At 36.0% G+C, this 17,604-nt stretch overlaps 2 protein-coding genes and 1 pseudogene across 2 annotated transcripts; all 3 read right to left on the reverse strand.

Annotated features, from left to right (window-relative positions):
• Positions 1-466: 466 nt before the first annotated feature.
• Positions 467-1,896, reverse strand: LOC120203492 (NAC domain-containing protein 89-like). The gene is made up of 4 exons (XM_039203776.1): positions 1,695-1,896; positions 1,366-1,619; positions 1,010-1,300; positions 467-919 (listed from the first exon to the last, which is right to left on the reverse strand). The coding sequence occupies exons 1-4, from the start codon at positions 1,894-1,896 to the stop codon at positions 551-553; spliced, it is 1,116 nt and encodes a 371-aa protein (XP_039059707.1). The 3' UTR covers positions 467-550.
• Positions 1,897-3,662: 1,766 nt separating this feature from the next.
• Positions 3,663-13,841, reverse strand: LOC120203528 (annotated as a pseudogene).
• LOC120203519 (zinc finger CCCH domain-containing protein 13-like) lies at positions 10,320-12,104 on the reverse strand. Its single transcript, XM_039203803.1, has 3 exons — positions 11,617-12,104; positions 11,308-11,341; positions 10,320-10,498 (listed from the first exon to the last, which is right to left on the reverse strand). Exons 1-3 carry the CDS (start codon positions 11,786-11,788, stop codon positions 10,480-10,482), a joined length of 225 nt encoding a protein of 74 aa, XP_039059734.1. The 5' UTR covers positions 11,789-12,104; the 3' UTR covers positions 10,320-10,479.
• Positions 13,842-17,604: the final 3,763 nt, after the last annotated feature.

The following is a 17,604-nucleotide window of genomic DNA, read 5'->3' on the forward strand; positions in this document are numbered from 1 at the left end:
TTCACCTGGCGGAAAATGGTCGTGCCCGGGTAACGCTACTGGGGTATATTGCCGCGCTTCTCAAGCAAGACTGGACTGTTAAGATTCAACATGTGCATAGGACAGGATATAAGGTGGCCGACTGCATGGCAAAACTTGCGGATAAGAAGACTTATGATGGTGTCCTGTCCACAGAGCCTTCTGCCATGGTGTTGCTGGAGCTACAGGAGGAATATAACTGTAGGTTGGATGTTTAATTAGATAGAATTTCATTTGTTACCATAAAAAGTTTTTATATTTGATTTGAAATACAGTTAAAATTATATTTATGTTTTACAATAACATAAAACATAATATGCTTGAATGCAATTTAAAATTTATGACCAAACCAACCAAACTGAATTCTTTTACTCTCCAAGATACATAAAAGTCGATGAAATACTCAAATGGCCTGAACTATGAACGAATAAGCTCTACGGCTCTCGATTTCCAGTAAAACGTAATTACTCACACTATTCATTGACAGAAATTCCAGTAGAACTCATCGCATTTGAACTACTTTGCTGGTTTTTTAGTCGGAACAACTTATAAATGACAGAAACAAAGCCAGTAAAATGATCAGGATGACTAAAATGGCAGTCCTCGATGAGAATGGGGATACCATACATTTTGATGATTCCTCAGACATTAGAGAACTCATTCGTTTCTCAATCGATGTCTCACCGAGGCCATGTTCCGACGCATTGGCATCGCCGATTGTATCTCCTTTAGCCGGTCTCTGTTTGATTGTCCCTTTCGGTTCGCCCTGAAAGAAGGATACATTGCAGGGTGCATTTTGTTGCACGATCTCTGGTATTGGGGTTGAGAATGAAGTTTCATCAAGCCTTATTATGTCATCTTTCAGTATCTCAGAGAAGAAATCCTCTTCCTCGTCAGAATCCTGGAAATTTAAGCCAAAAACATATATTAATTCGAGTTTCAATGTATGATGATTACGAGTTAAAACCTGCAATCTTGTTGATTAGCAAACCATTTTGTATGTTGAAGATTCTGTCGGTCCAACATCGTTCGAAAGTTTCTGCTCGGAGTCGGACACCAAATCGATTTGCTCTATTGAATGAGAATCATTACTGCTAGAAGCCTTCTTTGAATAGAATTCGGCTGCCTTCTCCCCTTCACACAAGGCAGTCAGGTCGGTTCCACCATCCGAGGTAGCACAGTTGCTGTCGTGCATAATCGACATATTACGAGGACCACGAGTCGAGTTGTTATTCGGACGAAACTCGCCGTTCTTCTTTAGACGGCAAACAACTAGGGAATCCTAAATATTTCAAACATCAGCCAATTGACCCTGCAATGTTCTGTTATTATAAGACAAGTGGTCACCTGGGATTTTCCCGTCATACAATATTCATGCATGATCCACTCGGTCCTTTCGCCTCTCGGTGCGCGACCGGAGTGGAACACGAGGGTCCTCTTGGTGCCGATGACATTGGAGCCGGACTTGACATTTCGTTCTTTCCCGGTGGCTTTCCAATAACCCTGTTCGGTTCCCCTTCGATTTTGTGAACCATTCGGGTACTTCCTTCCTCGAGCGCAGAAGAAGAACCACTCGTTATCGGACTTTATGATCGACTTGGCTGGTACAGAGGAAAACAGGAATCAGTGATCCACATACAAATAAAGGTTCCGTTGTTAAAAGGAGTAATTAACACCTGGCAAGTCCCAAGGCTCGTATCTACAAATTTCAATCAGGGGAACGACCTCGACACACTTATCATGGCCATGGAGCTTCTTTTTCAAGTAATAAGAGATCAATTCAACATCAGTTGGTGAAAATCTAAAGCCTGGAAACATTGAAGATGCTTGTATGGACATTTGGGTTTCTCTTGAAACTCCTCCTTCACCTGCCATCATCATCATCCACGCAAAGAAACAACACAAACTTGTTCTTTTTTTGGGTGGGGGTATACGTTAAAAGCTGTGCTTTGCTTTGGCTTTTGGATTTGGGTTTTTGAAGTTCGAAACTTGTGATGTTTTTATGTTTTGCGTATGGGAGGGTAAGTGACGTGATGTCGGATTGTTTTTGAAACTTGGGACAACTGAAAGGACGCATTTTCACAATTGGTACGGACCTAACCTTGGCGTTTCATTTGACGCTAGCCATAAAGCCATACGCCAATTCATGAAGGCACTCCACCCCGTTACACCTTCATGTATGTAGACCTGGCTCCCTTTTTTCTAAGCTACTCCATTTCGGCAATTCAAGGTACCGCATGGTGTTTAAAATAATTTTTAATGTTTCACATAGTAATCATGTGACTTTTTTAAAAATATTTTAATTTCTATCAAAATCACACACTTTTAAAAGATTTACTTTTAATCAAGATCATTATTTTTAATTAAAAATAAACAACAGTCTACAATTATCATTGATATAATATTATATTTCTATGTTAATAAAAAATATTATTTTTTTACAAAAATAAAAGTCACTGATTTTATAAAAGAAATTAAAATTACAATGAGAGGTTACGACTATAAGGGTAAACTTAACACGTAATTAGGATATTTCTTATAATCATTGACATGAAATTAATCACTTAAGATCAAATAAATACCATATAAAGAAAAAGTTAAGAAAATATATGCAAAAAAACTCGAACAAAGTAAAGATGTTAATATATCTGATGATATCGGCAAACGAACCACAATAGAGGATCAAATTACTGAAAGATCAACAACAATCGCGAATCAAAATCGAGCGTCGTGAAAAAATTATCTCCGAACACAAATTACATATCCAAATTCATCTGAGTGTTCAAAGCACGGCAGATCAACAGAAGTGAATAAAGCGTAAGACAAGTCCTCTCAATACCTGAAGTGAATAAATGTTTCGATGGATTGTTTATTTTATAGCTTCAGCTCTGTGCTCTCTGCAGAGTCGAAAGAACAAAAAACCCCCATCACATGTCTCGAGCAAATCAACAAATAATTTACTCATCTTGCATCCCACATTACTAAAGATCAATCCACAAACCAAAACAGTACCTTAGGATGTATTTGATTCATTAAATATAAGATTATCGGTGAGAATAAAAGATTATCATAGAGAATGTTATATTTTGTGTTTGATTAGTTTAACAAAAATGTAAGATTATCATGTTTGATTAAAAGAATAAAAGATTATTAAAATATATATTTAACCAAATTATCCTTATTATATATTTATTTTTTAATAAATTAAAAAATATTTATATATTTTTTTAAAAATTTTAAATTCATAAAATTTATATACTTTTTTTTACAAAATTAAAAATATAAAAATATTTAATAAAATGATAAAATTTTATTTTAACCCCTGAATTTCATATAAAATTTTAATTATAGACTTTTTTTTTGTAAATCTAAAATAATTTAAGGATAAATTTGTAATTTAACATTCGTCGAATTTTTATTATTTAATAATAGATTATGGATATTTTTGAAAGAAATTTTTTTAAAAATATTTTAGTCCAAAACGTCGATAATCCAACAATACCTAAGAAAATGAAGGTAATGACATTCCCGGTAATATACCGTAAAAAATCTACCATTAATAATATATAAGATTACCGAGAATGACATTCCCGACCAACCAAACGGGAGAATGTAGATTCCATTCCCATAGAAATCTCACATTCCCCCAACCAAACACACCCTTAAAGTTCAATTTTCTAAATCTATCAACTGAAAAGGTACGAAGAGAGTACAATATTATATAGGATTATCATGAAATGAATTTTTCCTGCTGCTCTTGAAGGATTTTCGCCGAAGACTTGGCATCTATGTATAGCTTGCTTACTTCCTCGAGATCCGCCTATACATAAAAACATTTACTCCTTGCATTACTGATAAAAGAACAATAACGATGTGCGGCTGCTTCTGAATAGTTAATTACCTTGCAAATGGTGCCTCGGCCATTCATTTTTGCCACAATGCTAGCAGGCGATAACAATTGAACTGCATGCCTGAACAAGTAAAAACTTGTATGATTCTGATAAATGAGGGCAACTGTCAACTGATATTAGAGAAAAACTAGATTTTAAGCCTTACCTTAAAGATGTGCTTTGTCCAATCTCTCCAAGGAATGCCAGACTTTCTTCATCCACAACAAGTTCTTCCACCTGTGCACGGATAGCTAAAATCTGCAGACCACAAGAAAGTGAAGACTTTAGTCGGGTTTTCATTTGATGCTTGCTACAAGTGATATAATTATGATGACAAAAAGTAACCTGTATCATTTCAGCAGGACCATAAATCTGAGTGCGGATAATAACCAATCTGTCCAATAAGTCGACAGGAATGCCGTGAGGACTATTCATATCAGTACCCCTTCAAAAATGTAAATACATCTTTCAGAAACTAGAATCAAACCGATTAGCAATGCAAGCAATGCAGAATATATATATCAGTTATACGACTGGAAAATATAACAATTGACATAAGATCCATCATCAAGTCAAAAAGGAAATTTCGTTGTAGAAGATATCCAACATCATGAATGGAAAATGAACATGAAAAACTATGCTAACCCAAAAATATAACAATCACCATGAAATTCATCTTTGGTTATTTAAGAAATACATCTTGTAGAAGATGACTCATATTTTGATTCTTTAATTCCATGCCTGGAACATGAACATCTATGCTAACCCCGTCACTGTTCCTCATTATGACAGCCTAAATTTTCTATGAACATCTCAAATTTTGTACCTCATTTATGTTTATCCTACAATTGCTCCTCAATTATGAGAGCCAAAATTTTGAATATATATGGGAAAATTTTACTCCAACAACAAAATCCTTCCAAGGGTATGTATTATTGTTGCATCGCTATTTCTAAACCAATGAATTGTTTCACTAGGATGTGAAGCACTGAAACCAAGTCATGATGATATGAGTAATAGCTCATCTAGTATTCAAGTTCAAATTGCATACTTCCTTTTTAGATTAAACAAGAAGAAAAGCTGATCTAACAAAAATTACAACATCTCAAAAACAATTTTCATTACCTTACATTACATATGCCTCTATTTGTAGCAAAAATTACTATTGGAGATAGTGAGCTCTCTAAAGCACGATTCAAGTATGAAAAACACTCCATGTCCAGCATATGAACCTGCAAACCATGACTTGTAAAACATAAGTATGTCTGCTATGAAAATGTGCTTGAGCATGTGTAGGTCATAATAAATATCTTAGGTCTAAATGTATGCACACACATACAGAAACAATAAATTGTATCCATGCATCTAAGGACATGTATCATAAGCTGGAAAGAGCTCCGGTTAAAGGACAAGACCTCATCAATGAATAAAACTCCTGGAACAAGCTCTGCAACACCTTCATCAATATAACGGTTAACAACCTGTCACAAATAACATTGTTATTTCAATTAAAAGACATGCCATCTTTCGAACAAAAAAGTTAGCATAGAGGCTGAAGTCAAAATCCAAATCACAAGTTCTATAAAATTAAATAAGCAACCATTTTGACTCGTAAAGTCACAAACAAGCAGGATAGCTATAGCTTCTAGGGCGCACATAATAAGAGGGGCATACTAGGATTAACCACCGACTTGCTGAAGAGAGTTAAACTCTTAAAGTAATATTTAAACCATTAGGATTTGAGAATTTACTCAAACAAAAAGGCATGAAGAGAACATAAACCAGTTATAGGAAACCATGACAGTGATGAAAATACATCACAATAAATTCAAGCATTACTATGAATGAGATACATATAGAGGGACATCTCAAAGACTCAAACTTATTCAATAAAAGCATATTGTTTTCCGTAGATTTTAAAATATAATGATCCTACCGTATGATTCAGCAGACCTATATAAACCACGTAAAAGCTTAATGAGAAAAATAAGATACAATTGGATTGTTAAGTGAATTTTACAGTACTACTACTAATGGCTATTGCCTGCAAAAACTACAGCATCTGTAAGAGTACTCCCACAGGTTTTCCAAAAAATGAAATCATCAGAGGGGTGAATGCCAAATGTGTTCAGAAAATAATACCTTATTTATTTCTTGTCGTAATTTTTCTGTGATTTCCGTCTTCCTGGGCTTCATCATCTGGCCCATTAGAGACAATATGTCTTGCCCCCCTTGTGGTCGTGCATTGGCAGCATCCAAATCATGTAGTGTTACATCCTGGTGGAGAAAATAGAACAGTATTTTTTTAATGAATTTCAACATGGGTAGAAAACATATAAATTTAGAACCAGAGAAAGGAAAATGGGACTAAGCCCAGCAAAGCCGTATTTGTAAAATATCAAGCAAATGTAGAAGGCAGCAAATTCATTGAATTTTTTCCCTTTTTTCTTCATCAAGTGGGTTTTAGCTCTTAAGCAAATAAATAATATTTTGGTAAGAAGATTCAGAAAAAGATCCTCACTATTCATATGTAACCAAAGGCATGATAATAATGGTCATTTAATATATACAAACAAAATTTATTACCAAAGAATGTCCATGCCCATCAGTGCAAAATATGAGCAGAAAGAAGTCATTAAGGCCAATTAGATTATACTACAGAATAAATGCTAAGGGAAACACGGAGAAAGCATAATCTCGGTGGGACAAACCTGCACTATCTCCTTCTTTTTGTGAACCTCCTTTGGGAAGTGGCACATATTCTTCTGCTTCAAGGTCAAATTCTGTGGCAAAAGCATCACTTCTGCCCACCCTTTTGACAGCTCCACTATTTGCTTCAATATATATAACATCTCCGACAGCTACCTGCCATTCAAATTTAAAACATCACTAGCTTTCAAATTGAAGCCAAAATTCTTAGGCAGGTAAAAGTTAGACGCCAAAAGTCTCCAGAGTAAAGAGACAAATATTTAGCACACTATAGTGCCTCCTACAGGTTACAAGAAGTCTGAAAATGAAAACTAGAACAATCTTTTCCAAATGATAATGCAAGAAACTGTAAGCTCGCAGCTACCTTTCTTTAATCAAGGCATCATAAATAGTAGGGTCCAAACTTCAGTTTTGTTCCTTGACAGTTTTCATTCCAATAATTACATGGCTAACGCTTTTACCATAACCACCTGTTACACTCTCTGTTTCTTCGGGAGAGAGTTCAGTAACCTGAAACAAGACCAACCAGGAATCAGGCTTTATCCCTAATCCAAAGAGAAAACAGTCGCATAAACTCAGGGACAAAGAACTGTCATTAGATAAAACTTGCCTCTCCTTCATAAACCTCTTTATTTTCTTTGATACGTAGACCAATAGACCGTCGGAAATTTTCCATCAAAACTTCAGTTTTCTTTACTTCTGATGAGTATACTTCAGATCCAACCATTGGACAGAATGGAACCTGCATAAAAGGAAGAGGAATACGTATAGACAAAGTCGGGCAATCCCTCCAAAAGAACTGGATAACTAATAATGCCAAGCTTAAAGGAAATTCATAAAATAAAGGGAATACGCAATGAGAACCTTGCTCCCAAGTTCTTGGGATATTCCTAAGGCCAAAGCTGTTTTCCCAGTACAGGGGACCAGCCAGCAAAAGTGCACGGCCAGCCTCTTTTCTGCTTATCATATCCACCACGAGACCGCTTCCCTTGCCTCTGCTTGGCCAACAAATCCGCAGCCAAAGGAATGGCGTTTCCACTGGCCTGGTAACAAAGGAAAAGGAAAGATTTAGGAAGGGCATTGCAATTTTTTCTAGTAAAACAACAAGTCAACGAAAGAGAAATATGTGAGAAACTGATAAGATGATTAGAAGTTTCTAGCTTTCTATTACAAGAACAGGCTTTTCCATGGAAACTTCATGGTGAAAATAATGAATAAAACCCACTTCTTCACTCAATATGCATTATAAAAGCATACAATTAATAGCAACCTACTTCAAGAACCTGATATCTTTCCATAGTCCATTAGTTCAGAATGAACTAAAATTCATCCAAAATATACTATTATCTCAATCTCAGGACATTAAATTTAATTTAAACTATACTTATCGACTATACACTCAAAGTACACCAAATCCAAATCCAAAAGCAAACAATAAAGTCCAATAGTTGAACAGAAATTTCAGTACTTCATCTTAAAACCCTAAAAACTCGGAAAAGGTTTAGGTGAAAGGAAACTTTCCATGGCTTAAAACAAAAAAGGAAATTTCAGAATGCCCACGATTAAAACGACGCTGCAGATATACAAGAAAATACAAAAACACTTCAGCTGAGAAAAAATACATAAAAAAAGAGATGGAGGGAGAGAATGAAGTGAATACATCGAGACCAAGGCCTTTGATGTGAGTGTGAGTAGCGACTCTCTGCTTTTTGGCCGTTGATTGAACCTCTTCTATCTTCATTCTGTCCTTCCCTTTCCTTTGCTCTTCTCAGTTTCAGCTTGTTCTCGCTCTTTTTGAGAGCAGCAAAGACTGCAAGTTTAATCTGGCTTTTTCGTGAAGACATAAGGGCGAGGCTTCTGTTAAAAGGGTTTAAGTATGCATCTTGCTGGAATAAATTACACCTATAGTCACCAATTATTTGTATGATTTTGTTTTGGTCATCCCACTATTTTTTAACTAAATCGTATATAACATTATGCTTTAGTTTCATTTCAATGATCCGTTGTTAAAAATTTAATGAACTGTTGATATAGAATTCGTTTTATTTTATCAATGATGATATAATATTATCTTATAGTAACACATCTATATCATAAGTTTTTAACGATGGGTGACCAAATAAATAAAAACGTAATGTTAAGAATGTTTTTGTAAAAATTTAGTTGAGTAGTCAAAACGAAACTACATAAATAATTAGATGACTAAATATGTAGTTTATTTTATTGTCAAAAAAAATTATTTTTTTAATAATTTGATTATATATTAGTTTTTTAATGTTTTTATTTAATCCATAAGATAGTAATATATGATATGACACCACCTAAATTGCAAGCCCCTTCAATATAAAGGTTAAAAAATATGAAGGTGATAAGTTATATGCATAGTTTTCAGAATCAGACCGGTTAGCGAACCGGTCATGTTATCGGTTCACTGGTTTAACCGGTTCGATCGGTCGGAAGAACCGGACGACGTCATAATTATTTAAAAAATTAAATAAAAATACCAAAAATATTTAATAAAAAATATTTTTTTTTATATCACAAGTCATATTCAAAGCAAGTCATAACTATATAAGTTAAAACCATAAAATCAAGTGAAACCAAATGATTCAATTAACTAAAACATAATATTTAAGGTAAAACATATTAATAATAAATATTATAACTATAATTAAAAATAAATTTGGGATCATAACAAAATGATATTGTTTGGTTTAATTTTTTTTAAAAACAATCTCACATGGCTAAAAAACATAGAGAAGCATCCCAAAAGTCTAAAGAGTAAAAATATGAGAGCAAAACAATCTCAATTGCTAAGAAACAAAAAGCATCACAACTACTTCTATAAATAATAGAGGTAATTTGGCATTCAAAATCATGGAGCCTTTTGGTGAGTATTGAGTGAACTATTCTTTCACTTCAATCAAGCTCGAATTTTAGGCTTCAATCGAGCTTCTAAATTTTTTTTAGTTCAAGCCTTTTTGAGTTCAAATTTCAATATTATATTTCGAGTTTGAGTTGAACTTGATAATTTTTAGCTTGTGAGTTTGAGTTGAGTTGAGCTTACTTTTAAAGTTTTCAAGTTCGAGTCGAGCTCAGCAATACTCGAGTTCGACTTGGCTCGTTTAACAAACGACGTTGTTTGGTTTAATTTTTTTAAAAAAAAAACAAAAATCCCGGTTTTTTCCAGTTTTCAGCCGGTCCGGTTCGAACGGTTCAGCGGTTCTGGCCGGTTCACTAATAGCGGTTCAACCGGTTTAGATTGAATCGGACTAAGTAACGGTTTCCGGTTGAACCGGCCGGTCCGGTCCGATTTTCAAAACAGAGGCTATATGAACTTCATTATAAATTTTTGGGTAAAGTATAGTAATGGTGACTGAACTTTTCTAAAGCTTTTATTTAGGTCCCCTAACTTTAAAACTTGCAATACAGTCCCCCAACATTTAGTTCGTTTGTAATATGGTCCCCCAATAGTTATGTCGGGGACCATATTGTAAACGGACTAAATGTTGAGGGATCATATTGCAAACAGACTAAATGTTGGGGGACCATATTGCAAACGAACTAAATGTTGGGGGATTATATTGAAAGTTTTAAAAGTTGAAGGACCTAAATGAAAGCTTTAAAAAGTTCAGTGACTATTACTATATTTTACCCATATATTATATTAGAGAGAAAAAGAATGATGGAGCATGCGGGTTAAAACATTAGATGTTACAAATGATAATAAGCCAAAATATTCAAACCTGATCCTCAAGAATACTTTTGGAAGTAGAAGATATGTTTCTCCCATCTATAACCGATCTTCAATCTCATTTAAAATTTTTAATTTTTCAGAAAAATCATTTTGTCTGTCCAAACGTTATTTCTTCTTCTGATTTCTGAAGTACATGCGATAAAGAAAATAAGAATCATAATAATGTAAAATTGTGAAAATTTTATAAACAAGATTAATTATACACTAACATAGTGACTTTTTTCTTCACTAGATCAATTATACCTTACATTTTGAGTTTAGATCATCACTATGAAACATTTTCCCCATTTGGAAAAAGAAAAACCCTATGTGGACTTGTGTCATAAAAGCAAGTTTGACAATATGATTACATATGAACAGGCATCATTCATTGTCCTTCACCAATATTCTACTGCAATTAGGCACAAGTTGAAGGTCAAGAAAATACAATATCAATTTGTATACGAAAGATGTAAAATTATGTAACATAATGAGAAATGCAAACCCTCCAGGCATGAAAAACCGAAAATATCCCATTCAAATAAATAAATAAATAAATACGAGTAACTATCAAGATTTTAGAATAATAAAACCCAAACATACCAATGTAAATATATTTAATACATATCTATAGTCCAACCTATGATTTCTACAATTTAGGAATTGGGTTTAGTAGTCAGAAAAAAAATCTATCGAGTATAGGAGCAAAGGCTTTAGGATGTGCCCTGGGCATTATCAACAGCTACAGTTTGCCAACGGTAATGACCCCAAATCCTGATCCGGAAACATGAGTCTCACTCTCAAAACCCCACGATGCTTGCTTCTAATTCAGTTCCCAGAAAATTTGCCATCATAAGAAGCAATCAAAGGAAAACTATTCCAACAAACCAACCAGACATAACAAAAGACAAACTACGAACAAAGTTCTCCCATACAGTGTATGTGCTAAATTACCTCTTTTTGTCAATGGACCTCAAAGGGCTATATCCTGCAATTTTAAATTCCATTGGTGCATATAAAAATCAACTGGATGGGAAAGAGAATAACAAAAAAAAATGGAAAAAGTGAAAGAAAATGAATCAGCATTAATTCAACTCCCGAGTAAATTTTCAGAAGTAACCAAGCCTATAGTAAGATTTATCACATTCATCTCAACTTCATACTTTGCAAGCCAACAAATAATAAACAAATGCAGAAATGAAATGAAAGACGGGAACAACGTAGCAATGTAGAAATCAAATTTTATGAGGATAAAATATTAACCCCGCAATGTCTGTTGGTCTCTCGCGTCTCTTCTTGGAGAATGTCTTCGCTCAGGAGATAGCCTTCTGTCAAGCTTATCCCTCAAGTCACCATTTCGATAGTTCCTTTTACCTGGAAATGGCAAAGAAATTAACACTGGGAACACAAACCACTCAAGATAATTAAACTGCATCAGGTGAAACACGCAAAGGGACAAACACAATCAATGTTAAGCTTACCATCACATGGAACAATATGAGAAACATTATATAGAACAATAAAACTGCATTCTTGCCAGTTTCAAAGGGAGGGCAAAAATAGTGTCCTCGGATTTGAATAGAAAAGGAAAACCTGTATGGTAGCCTATATCATTGAGATAACCGTTGAATAATAGGACTGGAAAAAAGATAGTCACCATAATCCCATCTGATTTTTTAGCAATAAGAAATATATGAATTCCGAATTGAATGCTACGATAGATTTCTCTCAAAATCCATATACAAGACAATATAGTATTTTGCCTGGTATGCAATATAAATAGATTTATTCTGAATGTGTCCCAATAAATCAGCATTCTTTCCCCATGCAAGTAGACAATGTCACTGAGGCAGAAGCTGTTAGATTTGTCTAGAAATTAAGTTGACAAGTTGGAAATTTCATCTTGGTTGGTGGCCAACCTTATTGGAAATTTCATCTTGGTTGGTGGCCAAACTTTGAACATGTGAATTTCATATTTGGTGGCTAACTTGTACACATTGGAAAATTTTTTGGTAGGTGGCCAAACTTTGAACATATTGTTCTTGAAACTCAACTATAAATAGGCCTAAGTATTTCCAATAGAAATCATCCCAAAAACAAGTTCTCTCTTCCTCTTGTATTCTTCTCCCACTTTGGGAATTCCAAAGAATTCCATTTGTTGTAATATTGGCGATATAGTGAAGTTATCATCCGGTGTGGTGCCCGAGGAATAGACGATATTCTCGTCGAACCTCGTAAATTTGGTGTGTTCTCTCCTTTATTGTTTTTTATTCGGTTCTTTTCAATTGTGTTTCAATATTCAATAGTTTGGCAGGTTTATCCGCTGTACAATCTTTGGTGGTTTTAATCTTGACATTTTAGGTCAATTTTAAAACTACGTTCGTGTGGAAAATAACCCATTTTCCCCAACAATTGGCATCAGAGCTTCGGTTGAGGTTATCCTGGTGGTTCCGTTGCTGAAAAGATAGTTCGTGATATTGAATATTGTTCGTTAGAATTAAATGCCAAAATACGGATCAATTGAGACATCAGCTCTTTATCTGGACCGGTGAGGAGGTGATGTCAAATGCAAATTTCTCGTGGAGTTGTTCGATGGATCGGTCATTTTGGCATGTGGCAAGGCGAGGTGTTATACGTTTTATTCCAACAAGGTCTAGACTCGCCATTGAGGAAGAAAAGCCCGATATATGGAGGAGAAAGAAGGGGAACAATCAATCGTTTGGCGTGCAGCACGATTCGATCTTGTCTTTCCAGGGAGCAGAAGTATGGCTACAAGAACGAGATTCTGCAAGTAAGATGTGGAAAGCTTTGGAGGAAAAATTCCTGAAGAAAAGCTCTCAGAATCGTCTCCACATGAAGAAAAGATTGTTCAGATTTGATTATCAACCAGGCACCAGTATGAATGAACACATCACTGCGTTCAATGAGCTAGTGGAAGACTTATTGGGCATGGATGAAACCTTCAAAGATGAAGATTTGGCTTTGATGTTGTTGTCATCTTCCAGATGAATTTGAGCACCTTGAGACAACGTTACTTCATGGTAAGGATAATGTTACCTTAAAGATGTAACTGCTGCTTTGTATAGTTATGACTCAGAAGAAAACCAAGAAGGAGAGCAAGTACGAAGCAGTAGAGCCATGGTGGCAAGAGGTCGCTCGAAAAGTCAAAGCCAAAGTGAGGGAGATCAAAGTCAAGTCCAGACTGGGAAAAGATGAATGTGCCTTTTGTCATGAAAGGCCATTGGAAGAAAGATTGTCCGAAGCTGAAGAAGAAGGAAAAGCTACTCCAGATGCATGTGTTGTAGAGCATGATGTACATGACTCTGACATATCATTGGTTGCTTCATCAACAACATTCCATTCCGATGAGTGGATATTAGATTCGGGTTGCACCTATCATATGTCCCCTAATCGGAGTGGTTCTCGATTTAGTGGAACTAATGCAGGAGTTGTTTATATGGGCAATGAAATTGCCTGTAAAACTGTGGGATAGGTTAATTCGATTGAAGAATCAAGATGGATCAACCAGAGTTCTGACGGATCCGATACGTGCCAGTTTGAAGAAAAATCCTATCTCGTTGGGAGCCTTAGAATCCAAAGGCTCAGTAGTCACTATGAGAGATGGAGTTTTAAAAGTCATATATAGCGCACTGTGATGATGAAAGGAATCAGGAAAAAATTTGTATTAACCAAGGTAGTACAATTATTGGAGCAGTTGCAGCAGCTTCCGGAGGTGATGATTTGGACGCAACCCAGTTGTGGCATATGCGGTTGGGACATGCTGGAGAGAAATCCTTGCAAATTCTGGCAAAGAAAGAATTGTTGAAAGGTGCAAGGCTTGCAAATTGAACTTTTGCGAGCATTGTTCTGGGAAAGCAAAAGAGTTTGGCACTATACATAATACAAAAGTATTTTAGATTATATTCACTCAGATGTATGGGGTCCTTCAAAGACATCGTCTTGGGAGGAAACCATTATTTGTAACTTTTGTATATGACTTTTCCTGAAGTTTGGGGTATCCGATGAAGTCTAAAGATGAAGTGCTTTAAATTTTCCTGAAATGGAAAAATATGATCGAGAACCAGACTGGTAGAAAGATCAAACGTCTTAGGACGGACAATGGAGGGGAAATAAAAGTGACCCATTCTTTGACGTTTGCCATGAGTATGGTATGTTTGACACTTCACTGTTAGACATACACCACACAGAATGGGGTGGCAGAGCGTATGAATCGAACACTATTGGAGAAAGTTCGATATGTTGTCTAATGCTGGGTAGCAAGGCATTTTGGGTTGAGCTGTGACATATTTGGCCATCTATTAATCGTCCGTCATCAGCGATAGGAGGAAAAACACCATTGGAGGTATGGTCTGGAAAACCTGTTACTGATATGATTCCTTAAATGTATTTGGATCCACTGCTTATTATCATGTGAAGGAATCCAAGCTTGATCGAGAGCAAAGAAGGCTCTCTTTATGGGAATCACCCATGGAGTGAAGGGATTCCGCCTTTGGTGTTTAGACACCAAGAAGATAATTTGTAGCAGAGATGTTACCTTTGATGAATCTGCCCTAGTAAAGAAGGTAACAAGTGAAGCTGTCCAGACAAGTAGTACTCCGCAGCAGGTGGAGCATACTCCAAAACAGGTGGAGTTTCAGCAGATGATGATCCCAGAAGTTGATGCAACTGATTCTTCAACTCCAATAGAAGAATCAGAAGATGAAGAGGTTCAAAACCCAAGAACCATTGGAGACACCAGAAACACTTGCAGTTACAAGGCCAATGAGAAATTCGTAGACTGCCGATTTGTTGATATGGTGGCCTATGCTCTTCCAGTTGTTGATGATGATATCCTTATCACTACAAAAGCAATACAAAGCTTGGAAAGTGATAAGTGGAAAAGTGCCATGGATGAAGAAATGCAATCTCTCCAAAAGAACGACCTTGGAAACTGGCACAATTACCGAAAGGTAAAAGAGCCAAGGATGCAAGTGGGTATTTGTAAAGAAAGATGGATCTCATGAGAAGAAAGTGTTCACTACAAGGCACGGTTGGCAGCTAAAGGCTACGCTCAAAAGGAGGGAATCGACTACAATGAAGTATTTTCCCCTGTGTGAAGCATTCCTCCATTAGAATATGTTGGCCTTGGTAGCACAGTTGAATTTGGAGCTAGCTCAACTTGAAGTAAAGACGGCTTTCTTGAACGGTGATTTAGAAGAGGAGATCTATATGACACAGATGGATACAAAGATGGTGGTTGTGAGAAATGGGTTGTAAGCTGAACAAATCGCTATATGGATTGAAGCAATCTCCAAGGAGTGGTACAAGCGATTTGTTAGCTTTATGAGGAGGCAAAAGTATACTAGAAGCAAATATGATCATTGTGTGTATTTGCAAAAGCTCAAAGATGGATCTTTTATTATCTTCTCTTGTACGTTGACGATATGTTGATCGCTTCGAAGAGTCAAAAGGAGATAGACAAATTAAAGGCTCAGTTGAATCAAGAGTTTGATATGAAAGATCTAGGTGAGGCCAAGAAGATTCTTGGTATGGAGATAAGCAGAGATAGACAGAGAGGGAAGCTTTGTTTAACACAGAAGTAGTATCTGAGAAAGGTATTACAATGTTTTGGCATGAATGAAAATACCAAACTGTAAGTATCCCATGGCTTCTCATTTGAAACTTAGTTCTCAATTATCTCCTAAAACTAACGAAGAACGGTGTATATGGCAAAAGTTCCATATGCTAATGCAGTTGGGAGCTTGATGTATGCAATGGTGTGTACGCGTCCTGACATTTCACAAGCAGTTGGAGTTGTGAGCAGGTACATGTATGATCCTGGAGAAGGACATTGGCAAGCTGTGAAATGGATTCTACGGTATCTCCAACAAACCGTGGATGTTGGTTTAGTTTTTGAACAGGATGAAACACTTGGTCAGTGTATGGTTGGATATGTTGATTTCCGATTATGCTGGTGATTTGGATAAGCGTCGATCAACTACTGGGTATTTTTTTACTCTTGCTAAAGCCCCAGTAAGTTGGAAGTCTACATTGCATCTACGGTGGCCTTGTCTACTACAGAGGCAGAATACATGGCAGTTTCAGAGGCTGTAAAGGAAGCAAATTTGGCTTAACGGGTTGGAAGACTTGGGAGTTGTTCAAAGTCACATTAGTCTCTATTGTGACAGTCAGAGCGCTATTCTCTTAGCGAAAAATCAAGTCTACCATTCAAGGACTAAGCATATCGACGTGAGGTATCACTTTGTGCGGAGATCTTTCAAGAAGGAAAGATTTACTTCAGAAAATTGCGACATCAGAAAATCCTGCAGATTTGATAACCAGGTGGTAACAGTAATCAAGTTCAATCATGTTTGAACTTGATTAACATCCTGAAAGTATGAACACCTTCGGGTGTGTGGCGCTTGTGAGCGCAATTAGAGGCACTACAAATTTGGGGAGTTGAAGAAGTTGAGTAGGCTTGGTAATTTCAAGCCAATGTGGAGATTTGTTAGATTTGTCTAGAAATTAAGTTGACAAGTTGGAAATTTCATCTTGGTTGGTGGCCAACTTATTGGAAATTTCATCTTGGTTGGTGGCCAAACTTTGAACATGTGAATTTCATATTTGGTGGCTAACTTGTACACATTGGAAAATTCTTTGGTAGGTGGCCAAATTTTGAACATATTGTTCTTGAAACTCAACTATAAATAGGCCTAAGTATTTCCATTAGAAATCATCCCAAAAACAAGTTCTCTCTTCCTCTTGTATTCTTCATTCTCCCACTTTGGGAATTCCAAAGAATTCCATTTGTTGTAATATTGGCGATATAGTGAAGTTATCATCCGGTGTGGTGCCCAAGGAATAGACGATATTCTCGTCGAACCTCGTAAATTTGGTGTGTTCTCTCCTTTATTGTTTTTTATTCGGTTCTTATCAATTGTGTTTCAATATTCAATAGTTTGACAGGTTTATCCGTTGTGCAATCTTTGGTGGTTTTAATCTTGACATTTTAGGTCAATTTTAAAACTACGTTCGTGTGGGAAATAACCCGTTTTCCCCAACAGAAGCAAGGAATTATGGAAACATCACGTGCTCCAGCAATATGCAACCAGTAGAAGCTATGACAAATTACAGACCAGAGTTGCACATCAAATCTGCCTTGCATCTCAATACTTTGTATGAACACATGTTCTAAGAAAACCTATAACAGAACCTTCGCGAACGCCTGCTTCTTTCATGGATGCATAATGA

Source organism: Hibiscus syriacus, unplaced genomic scaffold (assembly GCF_006381635.1).
Source record: "Hibiscus syriacus cultivar Baekdansim isolate YM2019G1 unplaced genomic scaffold, ASM638163v2 tig00000340_pilon, whole genome shotgun sequence".
NCBI classification, from domain to species: Eukaryota; Viridiplantae; Streptophyta; class Magnoliopsida; order Malvales; family Malvaceae; genus Hibiscus; species Hibiscus syriacus.

Bases quoted from the DNA above. Each gene is read 5' to 3' on its own strand.
- LOC120203492 (XM_039203776.1), bottom strand. From the start codon at position 1,896: ATGATGGCAGGTGAAGGAGGAGTTTCAAGAGAAACCCAAATGTCCATA. The intron at 1,620-1,694 runs GTGTTAATTACT...CCTCTGTACCAG, and splicing joins CGAGCCTTGGGACTTGCCAG to CCAAGTCGATCATAAAGTCC. The intron at 1,301-1,365 runs GTGACCACTTGT...TGAAATATTTAG, and splicing joins GTATGACGGGAAAATCCCAG to GATTCCCTAGTTGTTTGCCG.
- LOC120203519 (XM_039203803.1), bottom strand. From the start codon at position 11,788: ATGCAGTTTAATTATCTTGAGTGGTTTGTGTTCCCAGTGTTAATTTCT. The intron at 11,342-11,616 runs GTTAATATTTTA...TTAAAATTGCAG, and splicing joins AGACCAACAGACATTGCGGG to GATATAGCCCTTTGAGGTCC.